The 11,446-nt window shown below is 44.1% G+C and overlaps 1 protein-coding gene across 1 annotated transcript; it reads left to right on the top strand.

Moving 5' to 3' along the window:
* Window positions 1-1,003: 1,003 nt before the first annotated feature.
* Window positions 1,004-1,444, top strand: LOC142164236 (uncharacterized). Its single transcript, XM_075221758.1, has one exon. It carries the CDS (start codon window positions 1,004-1,006, stop codon window positions 1,442-1,444), a length of 441 nt encoding a protein of 146 aa, XP_075077859.1.
* Window positions 1,445-11,446: the final 10,002 nt, after the last annotated feature.

The following is an 11,446-nucleotide window of genomic DNA, read 5'->3' as shown; positions in this document are numbered from 1 at the left end:
GCTGGGTAAGACCACAATCTGTCAGCACAATAATGGGAGCCAATCTGGGCCAGCAGAAATTAGTGCAAAGCAGCTGGACGGGACCACGGCAGAAAATCTACCAATATAATAATGGAAGTCACTTAATGCAGTGCCTCACAGCTGGACGGGTCCACTGACAACAATGCCCATTAGTAGGCATTTTTGTGTATAAATAGATATTCTTAGGCCTTGTTAAAAGGCAGATCTCACATACTTAGCTTGTACTTCCTTTTGTATATCAAGTAAATCAGAAAATTGGCCTTGGCCTCCAAACTCTTGTGTGTGTCTTTTACTTCATTATCTTTTCAGCCTTGTGTATTGTGCACTTGTCATTCCTTAAGCACGAATTTGTGCTTATTTTGGGTTAGGACTGAAGTTAGCAGTAGCATAAAGGCTGTCTATTTGTCCGCACATAGCTTACTGGAGTTAAGCCCGTGACAAATTTATAACCACACAAATACTCCGGGGCAACGGAAAGAGATAATGTTGATCTAGGCAACATTCGTGGAAGAGACGAGTCACCAACAAAAAGGTAGAAACCGAAGAAGAGAGGGACAAGCAGGGCGCGAGATCCTGCCTTGAGCGTAACAAGTGAGGGAATGACCTACGTGCCACCCCCACAATAGGTTAGCCAGGGTGAGGAAGGTGATGGTTCTTCCTCAGGTCGCTTAGACGTGCAGATGGACCTCACCGAGGCTGGTTTAGCTGCTCTAAACTAGTGTATTGAAGTTGTGGAAGGCACCTTTGCTTCGCTTGAGTCCACTGCCTTAGAGGAGCTGGGAGACATCAAGGAAGTTTTAGATCAACTAATCGAGGAGCACAAGGAAGGACTGACCAACCTTGAGCTCAAGCTGACCGAGGTTGTATCAGGGTTGCACAGGGAAGTTGAAGTCCTGAAGCGACAATTGGAGGCAGCAAGGCTTGCCAGTGGCAGTTAAAAGGCGAGAGGAATGCTCAAGATGTTGAGAACTTCATTTGGAAGATGGAGGACTACTATGAACACCTCAACATCGTTGATGAGCTTGCCAAAATTCGGGCAGCAACCATGTACTTAACTGATACCGCCATGCTTTGGTGGCGGAGGAAGAAATCTGAGATGGAGAGAGGCACTTGTTCCATCAACAATTGGGAGCAGTTCAAGTTCGAGCTGAAGCGACAATTTTATCCTCAAAACATTGTCAATGAGGCTCGTCGGTATTTGAGAGAGTTGAAGCAAACAACTTCCATTCGTGAGTATGTGAAGCAATTCACAAAGCTCATTCTACAGATTCCCAACATGACAAGTGATGACTTGTTATTTTACTTCATGGATGGCCTTCAAAACTGGGCCAAACAAGAGTTGCACCGACGACAAGTCAAAGACGTCGATGAAGCTATTACTGTGGCGGAGTCCTTGAATGATTTTAGGACAGATGCCACCTAGGCAAAGGATGCGAAGAGCAAGTCCACGAAACCTGCCGGAGATCGTGGATAATAAAGGCAAGCAAGTTGCTGCAGCCGATCGTGATTTCAAAGGAGAAGGCAACCTTACTTCTCATTGGCATGACAGATAAAATGAATGAAAGAAGGCAAATGGTCCTCGCAATGGTTGTTATCTTTGTAAAGACCCTAGTCATGGCTATAAAGATTGTCCTTCTTTGGGCAAACTCAGTGCCTTAATTGCAGCTAAACGGAGGCAAACAGAAGGTGCTGCACAAGCTGGTGCGCAAGCAAGCAAAGCTGCTGCTCAAGGGAGACAGGATGTGGCTCATCTTGGCCACATGATGCTTGTTGCAATGATGGGCAAGGAGCCCAAATTAAGGCAGAAAGGATCATCGTTCGTGGATGCAAAACTGAACGGACAGCCTGTTCGGATTATGGTGGACACTGGTGCGACGCACAACTTTGTGACTGAAGTCAAGGCTAAGTCATTTGGCCTTGTTTTTAGTCCCAGCAATTCTATGTTGAAAACAGTCAATGCCGACCTCACAAACGTGAATGGAGTTGCCCGTAATGTACCGCTCAACTTGGGAGCTTGGCAGGGGAGTGCGAGTTTCTTTGTCGCTCCCATGGACGTGTTTGATCTTGTGTTGGGTTTGGACTATTGGGATGAAGTCCTAGCATGAATTTCCCCTAGTCTTTAACCAAATTTATATTTGGGATCCAAGAGGTCCTTGTGTGGTACCTACTGTTCGAGTGCCACAAGTTGTGGGCCAATTATCCGCAATGTAGATTGTAAAAGGCTTCAAGAGAGGTGAAGCCATATTTCTTGCTGCTGTAACAGAGATCGAAGAGGACAAGGTTGACGAAGCCTTGCCCCCATGTGTGCAGCAGGTTCTCAATGAGAACAAAGATGTCATGCCAGAGGATCTTCTCAAACGTTTGCCACCACGTAGGGAAGTTGATCATCAGATTGAGCTGATTCCGGGAACAAAGCCACCTGCCATGGGTCTGTATCGCATGGCACCTCCAGAATTGGAGGAGTTGAGAGAGCAACTGAAGGAGCTGCTTGAGGCAGGACATGTTAGACCATCAAAGGCACCATTTGGAGCACCAGTCTTGTTCCAAAAGAAACAAGATGGGTCATTACGATTGTGCATAGACTATCGTGCTCTCAACAAAGTCACGGTAAAGAACAAATATCCAATCCCCTTGATAGCGGATCTATTTGATCGTCTTTGCCAAGCCAAGGTGTTTAGCAATATGGATTTGAGGAAAGGATATTATCAAGTCCGGATAGCCGAAGGAGATGAACCAAAGACGACTTGTGTGACGCGCTATGGAGCTTTTGAATGGTTGGTAATGCCGTTTGGCTTAACCAACGCCCCTGCTACTTTCTACATATTGATGAACAAGCTATTCCACCCCTTTTTGGATCAGTTTGTGGTCATCTATCTTGATGACATTATGATTTATAGCAGCTGCATGGAGGAATATCTTGATCACCTCCACAACGTTTTCCAAGTTCTAAGGGAAAATGACTTGTTCGTGAAGAGGGAAAAGTGTTCTTTTGCCCAGCCCCAAGTGAAATTTTTGGGGCATCCAATCAGTCAAGGATAGATTCGGATGGATAGCAACAAGGTCGTGGCGATTAGAGATTGGAGGCCCCAACGAAAGTACCCGAGCTACGGTCCTTTCTTGGCCTTGCAAATTATTACCGGCGATTCATTTTTGGCTACTCAGTAATTGCGGCTCCGCTTACAGATTTGTTGAAGAAGGATCACTCTTGGGAGTGGACTGATTTGTGTCAAGGAGCATTCGAGGGTCTCAAATCAACAATTACGGAGGAGCCTGTCTTAGCTTTGCCCGACTTTTCTAAAGTCTTTGAAGTCCACATGGATGCATCTGATTTTGCTATTGGTGGCATCCTAATGCAAGAGGGCCATCCAATAGCCTTCGAGAGTAGAAAATTGAATGATGCTAAGTGTCGTTATACTGTCCAAGAAAAGGAGATGACGACAGTGGTTCATTGCCTTAGAACCTGGCGTCATTATTTGTTGGGAGCTCATTTTATTGTCAAAATGGATAATGTGGTGACAATTTATTTCCAGTCCCAAAAGAAGTTGTCACCTAAACAAGCATGGTGGCAGGACTGCTTGGCGGAGTTTGATTATTCCTTGGAGTATAAACCGGGGAAAGCCAATGTTGTTGCCGACGCATTGAGTCAGAAGGCAGTGTTGGCACCAATTTTTAGCACAACCAACAGTGATATTCTTGATGCAATCAAGCAAGGAATGAAGCATGATCCGGTGGCGAAGCAACTCCTTGAATTGTCCAGCCAAGGAAAACAAAGAAGTTTTAGGTTGAAGATGGGCTTCTTTACACTATCAGTAGGTGTATCTTTGTGCCTAGGTGGGGAAATCTTAGGCGTACATTGATCAAAGAGGGACACGACACTGTTTGGGCAGGATATCCAGGCCAAAAGCGCACCTCGGTGCTATTGGAGTCATCATATTATTGGCCACATATGAGGGATGATATTGACGTTTACGTCCGAACATGTCTTGTGTGCCAACAAGACAAGGTTAAACACAAGGTACTGGGAGGCTTTCTTGAGCCACTACCAATGGCAAAAAAACCATGGGATAGCGTCACAATGGACTTCATTACATGCTTGCCAAACTCAGAAGGCTTTGGCACAATTATGGTGGTGGTCGATCGATTCTCAAAGTACGCAACCTTTACTTCTACCACCGCTAATTGTAAATCCAAGGAAGCAGCATGCTTGTTCCTAAGGGACGTAGTAAAACACTGGGGCATCCCAAAACACGTCATAAGAGATCATGATCGCCGGTTTACTGGTGCTTTTTGGAGGGAGCTGTTCAATTTGTTGGGATCGGAGTTACACTTCTCCACTAGTTTTCATCCACAAATGGATGGCCAAACGAAAAGGATCAATGCGCTCTTGGATCTTTATTTGAGGCACTCTGTTAGTGCTAATCAAAAATATTGGGCCAAGCTACTTGACATTGCCTAGTTTTCATACAACTTACAGCGTAGTGAATCAACCGGGAGGAGCCCTTTCGAGCTTGCAACGGGACAGCAACCTAACACTCCCCAGTCTTTACCCGAGGGTGCAGAGTTAAGGAACATAGGGGCGTTTCATATGGCAAAAGCTTGGGAGAAGCAAGTGGATATGGCAAGGTCTTATCTAGACAAAGCTGCCCAAAAAATGAAAAAGTTCGCTGATCGGAAGAGGCGTCAGGTGAACGACCGAATTGGGGATAAGGTGATGGTGAAACTCAATCCCCGGCAGTTCAAATCATTGAGGGGCCTCAATCAAAGCCTAATTCTGTGCTATGAAGGGCCATTCAAAATCACTGCCAAGGTTGGCAAGATTTCCTTTAAGCTGGACATGTCTCATCATTTGAAGATTTATCCCGTCTTTAATGCTAGATAACTCAAGCCATACAATGAAGACAAGGATGACACAGAGCGGGGGCAGTCCAGCCGAGCTCAAATTTTCATCACCCCATCAGCCATTGACAAGAAAGTTGAGGCGATATCGACCATCAATTGGTTCGAGGAAAAGGTTGGGGCAATTCAAGTGCCCAATTCCTCATTCATTGGAAGGGACAATCACCCGAGGAGGTGTCATGGGAAAAGTACGAGGATCTATGGCAGTTCAAAGATCAAGTCCATGATGACTTGAAACTTTGTGGCGCCACGGTCGTCGCCATTTCAAGTGGGGGGGAGTGTGTCGACCTGCCAAATTCGCTACTGATTTTCCCGCCTAAGGGGCCACAAGCCGAGTCAAACCTGGCTGCCAAAGGCTAGGGAATCTTTGAACATGGAAGACACGGTCCCACCAGGACAATCATGGCAGCCACTCTCTGCCAACAAGGACAAGTGTTGCACAGCTGGGTAAGACCACAATCTGTTAGCACAATAATAGGAGCCAATCTGGGCCAACAGGAATTAGTGCACAGCAGCTGGACGGGACCACTGGCAAAAAATCTGCCAACATAATAATGAAAGTCACTTAATGTAGTGCCTCATCGCTGGATGGGTCCACTGACAACAATACCCATCAGTAGGCATTTTTGTGTATAAATAGATATGCTTAGGTCTTGTTAAAAGGCAGATCTCACATACTTAGCTTGTACTTCCTTTTGTATATCAAGTAAATCAGAAAATTGGCCTTGGCCTCCAAACTCTTGTGTGTGTCTTTTACTTCATTATCATTTCAGCCTTATGTATTGTGCGCTTCCATTCCTTAAGCACGAATTTGTGCTTATTTTGGGTTAGGACTGAAGCTAGCAGCAGCATAAAGGCTGTCTAGTTGTCCGCACATAGCTTACTGGAGTTAAGCCCGTGACAGTATGTACCCATTGAAACCACGGTAGAATAGCTAGAGAGGATGGTAGAAAGGTTTTTTGCAATCAATCAAATCTCTTTCAGCAAGAATGATTTGGCCCCGGAAAGGGCCGCACATAACAAAGCCCTTCACCCAACAGTTAAATGAGAGCGGTATTATGTGAAAAAATGTCATGCTAGATAGTAGTTCTAAGGTAAATATTTGCCCTATCTCAACTCTATAACGAATGGAAATCGGTACTGAGATAATCAGACCCAAAAATGTCTGTATGCATGCCTTTGACGGCATAAAGAGAGATACAATAGGCGAGATTGATCTGATTCTGACTATCAGCCCGATGGATTTCGAAGTGACCTTTCAGGTTTTGGACATGGATACTTCCTATAATTTCCTCTTGGGAAGACCATGTATTCATACAGTGGGGGCTATGCCTTCTACTCTCCACCATATGGTGAAATTCGAGCATGAAGATCAGGAGATTGTAGTTCACGGGGAAGATGAGCAATCAATCTATCGAGACTCATCAGTCCCTTGTCTTGAAGCTAGAGAAGGAAGTGAACATATAGTCTATCAGGCTTATGAGGTTGTGGTTGCGGACCAATGCGAAGAAGGAAACTCGTGCCCTCAACCCTTTCTCTCAAATGCGTCAATTATGGTTGCCAAAGAAATGATCAAACATGGTTAGAAACCCGGGAAGGGGCTCGGGACTTCATTGCAAGGAATTACTGAACTTATCACCGTGACTGCTAGTGAGAAGTTCTTTGGGGTAGGTTTCCAACCCATATCAGCTGATGGAAAATGGGCGGATGAAAGAAAGAACAATGGTTGGGTCTTGCCTCAGCCGATTCCGCATCTTTATAGGACATTTGTCAAGACTAAGTACAATGAGGAAGAGGAAGATGAGGCCTTTATGGCCGAGGAAATTGAAGAAATCTCTGGGCCTATGAGGCAGATGTTGTATGAAACCCACATGGTCCAACCAGGGGAAGGCTCAAGCACCGCTGAGGTGCTATACATGGGACCCAGTACCAAACTGGAAAATTGGAAGGCTACTCCATTCCCAATCAGGTGGGAATCCCGGTAATCCAGTCTTGCCACTTTTTCTGTATCACGAGTTATTTCAGGGTGTAACTCGGATGTTTTCTTTAGTTTCCTATCTTTAATTCCCAATGTAAACCATGTTATCTTCAAATTCAAAGAAATGAAATCAATATTTCATCGTTCATATTTCTTTATTCTTTCTGATTTTTGTTATTTTTCTCTTTTATTTCTTCTTTCAGTTCTAATAATGCGGCTTAAAAATATGACATGCTTGCGAACATCATGCCCAGATTCAAACACGATGTCTAACTGTGAAATAATGAACCAAGAACCGGAATATGATGAAGAAGAGTCTTTTAGGGAAATAAATCGAGAATTGGAACAATTTGAGAATAAACCTTAGCCAAACTTAAATGATACTGAGTCGGTTAATTTGGGTAGTTCTGAAGAAGTCAGGGAAACCAAGATAAGCATTCACATAGATGAAAAAACCCGGGGCGCATTGATCCAACTCTTGTTTTAATTCAAAGATGTGTTTGCTCGGTCATATGACGACATGCCAGGACTGAGTGTCGATTTGGTGGTTCACAAGTTGCCAACTTACCCCGATTATCCCCCTGTCCAGCAAAAGCAAAGAAAGTTTAAAATTTATATCAGTGACAAGATTAAAGAAGAGGTCACGAAAGAGTTGAAAACGGGGGTGATTCGAGTGGTTCGATACACCACATGGTTAGCCAACGTAGTTCCAGTGCCAAAGAAGGATGGGAAAACTCGAGTGTGTGTGGATTATAGAGATCTAAAAAAAACAAGTCCTAAGGATAACTTCCCATTGCCGAACATCCACATCCTTGTTGATAACTGCGCCAAACATGAGATACAGTCCTTCGTGGATTGTTACGCAGGATATCACCAGGTGTTGATGGATGAAGAGGATGTAGAGAAGACCGATTTTACCATACTCTAGGGCACGTACTGCTATAGAGTCATGCCTTTTGGTCTGAAGAACGCTGGGGCAACCTACATGAGGGCCATGACTGCCATTTTTCATGACATGATGCACCAAGAGATAGAGGTGCATGTGGACGGCATGATCATCAAGTCCAGGACCCAAGATGACCATGTTCGGGATTGGAGAAAATTCTTTGAGTGGCTGCATAAATATGATCTGAAGCTAAACCCAGCCAAATGTGCATTTGGGGTTCCATCTGGCAAACTCTTGGGATTCATAGTCAGTCGGAGGGGCATCGAGTTAGACCCAACAAAGATAAAGTCCATTCTAGATTTGCCTCCTCCAAGAACCAAGAAAGATGTCATGAGCTTGCGGGGAAGATTGAACTACATCAGCCGATTCATTGCCCAGTTGACGTCTACATGTGAACCCATTTTTAAGCTGTTAAAGAAAGACGCAACAATTAAATGGACAGACGAGTGCCAATAAGCCTTTGAAAAAATCAAAGAATATCTGTCGAACCCGCTAGTTTTGGTCCCACCTGAACTGGGAAGGCCTTTGTTCCTGTATTTGAAAGTCTTGGAGAATTCTTTTGGATGTGTCCTCGGGCAACATGACGTAACCGGGAAAAGAGAACAGGTGATATACTATTTGAGGAAAAAGTTCACAAGCTGTGAAGCCAAATATACGTTGTTGGAAAGAACTTGATGCGCTTTAACTTGGGTTGCTCAGAAGCTGAGGCATTACATGTTGGCCTACACCACTTACCTCATTACCAAGCTGGACCCTTTGAAGTACATATTCCAGAAGCCAATGCCGACAGGAAGGTTAGCAAAGTGGCAGATCCTGCTCACTGAATTTAACATAGTCTACGTCACTCGCACGGCAATGAAAGCCTAGGCATTAGCAGATCACCTGGCTGAAAACCCGATTGATGATGAATACCAACCTTTGGGCACTTACTTCCCGGATGAAGAGGTAAATTCTGTTGAGGCAATATCAAAAGACACCAATGCTTGGAAAATGTTCTTTGATAGAACAGTAAATGCAAGAGGCATTGGAATTGGGGCAATCTTGATCTCACCCACTGGTCAGCATTATCCAGCCACAGCCCGGCTTCGGTTTTTCTGCACAAACAACATTGTCGAGTATGAATCCTGCATTATGGGCATGAACATTGCAATTGACCAAGATGTCAAAGAATTGTTAATCATGGGAGATTCGGATCTGATTATCCGACAAGCCTAAGGAGAACGGGAGACTCGAGATGTCAAACTTATTCCCTACAGGCAATATGTGGAAGATCTTAGCAGGCGATTCAAATCAATAGAGTTCAAGTACATCCCTCGTTGTCACAATGAACTGGCCGATACACTTGCTACTTTGGCCACGATGCTGCCATACCCAGGCAATGCCCATATTGACCCTTTGGAAATCCAAATCCAGGAAAGGCACGGGTACTGCAATACAGTTGAGGTAGAACCGAACGTTCAGCCATGGTATCATGACACCAAAAGATTTCCGAAAACTAAAGAATACCCCAAGCAAGCCAGTTGAGACCAAAAGAGAACCATTAGACGGGATGCAAGTAGTTTCTTCTTGAGCATGATCTCTTGTTCAAAAGGACTCCGGATCTCAACTTGTTAAGATGCATTGAAGAGGCCGGAAGGATCATGTATGAAGTGCATGCAGGAATGTGCGAACCCCACATGAACGGGTATGTTTTGGCAAAGGAAATCCTGCGAGCGGGTTATTACTGGATGACAATGGAAAAATATTGCTTCAGTTTCGTCCGGAAATGTCATCAATGTCAGGTTCATAGTGATTTGATTCATGCACCGCCGACAGAACTGCATCCCATGTCAGCAACGTGGCCATTTGTTGCCTGGGGCATGGACATCATTGGGCCGATTGAGCCGAAAGCTTCAAATGGACATAGATTCATATTGGTCGCTATCAACTACTTCACGAAGTGGGTTGAAGCAATTACCCTCAAATCTGTCACCAAAAAAGCTGTAGTAAACTTCGTGCATTCCAACCTCATCTGCCGTTTTGGTATTCCTGCAACTATCATTACGGATAATGCTGCAAATTTGAATAGTCATTTAATGAGGGAGATATGTGAATAATTCAAGATAACGCATCGGAACTCTACTCCTTATCGTCCCAAAGCCGTCGAAGCAGCAAAGAAGAACATCAAAAAGATTTTGAGAAAGATGATTCAGAGTTCCAGGCAGTGGTATGAAAAGTTTCCTTTTGAATTGTTGGGGTATCGCACCACTGTGCGCACATCGGTCGGAGCAACCCATACCTTTTGGTTTATGGCACTGAAGCCGTAATACTCGCGGAAGTTGAGATCCCTTCTCTCCAGATCATTGTTGAAGCTGAAATTGAAGACAGTGAGTGGGTCAAAACCCATTTGGAACAGTTAACCCTGATCAATGAAAAGCGGATGGCCACAGTCTGCCACAGGCAGTTGTATCAACAAAGAATGGCCCGTCCTACAATAAGAAAGTGCATCCTGGAAACTTTAAAGTGGGGCAACTCATTTTAAGGCGTATTCTCCCCCATCATCAGGAAGCAAAAGGCAAATTTGCTCCTAACTGGAAAGGTCCGTACATTATCAGAAAATTGTTGCCAAAAGGTCATTGTATCTGGGAGACATTGAAGGAAATGACCCAGAAACAACTGTAAATGCAGATGCAGTCAAAAGGTACTATGTCTAATCCTTCTGCAGCAATAACATTATCCGATTGGGATTACGAAAGTTTTTATTCTCGCTTCCCGAAACACTCCAATCCTTTGCTAACCCTTTGAGCCAGTTACCTTTCCTTCATTACCCTCTTTGGAACTTGAAGACGTAAAAAATGAATGAAAAATGAAAAAAATAGTAAATAAAATGATGAAAAAAAAGAAGAAAGAAAAGAAAAGAAGAAAAAGAAAGAGAAAACAAAAACAAAAACAAAATGTTTTCCCTGAACTACGTTCGACTTGATTCCGAAAGGATACGTAGGCAGTCTCTCTCTGGGGTTCAGTCACACCAAAACAAAAATCCAATTTCCCCCAAAAGTGAAACTGGGGCAGATGTTGTAATGGTTCGGCGATAATCCCGCCTGAACGGTTCCGAAGTTGTAATTTATCCGAATCCTTTTTTACCCAAACCTTGTTCAAGTCCTTCCGATCAATTGGCAAAAGGTATTCAAAATCGGAGAATGCAGTTGTTTAAATTCGATGCAATTAAGATGAGAGAAACAAAATGAGGGAGTCTTATTGGTGAAAACTCACACGGGCACAGTAAGGCGATGGTGAGTAGAGAAATTGAAAAATGAGAGAGTCTTTTTAGTGAAAACTCGTAAAGAGCACTATAAGGCGACGGTGAGAAGAGAAATGAGAGAGATTGATTGGCAAGAACCAGAAAAGGGCGTCGTTGATCGAAAAGAAGAAGACCCTCACCACCATTGGCACCGAAAGAGTCCTGGCAAAGTTTCTCAGTTATAAAGCATGGTTGCAATGGGTTTATGAGGAGTTGGATAGTTGTGCAGATCAGGCATCCAGTCCAAGAAGTATGTCATGTCTACTGAAGTTTGCACGCACCCCATTCTTTCATTCCTTCTTTCTTCCCTGAAAGGGACACTTCT

This window comes from Nicotiana tabacum, chromosome 1, assembly GCF_000715075.1.
Source record: "Nicotiana tabacum cultivar K326 chromosome 1, ASM71507v2, whole genome shotgun sequence".
In the NCBI taxonomy this organism is placed as follows: domain Eukaryota; kingdom Viridiplantae; phylum Streptophyta; class Magnoliopsida; order Solanales; family Solanaceae; genus Nicotiana; species Nicotiana tabacum.
The sequence above is the reverse complement of the archived record's forward strand: the minus strand, read 5'-3'. Positions and strand labels throughout refer to the sequence as shown.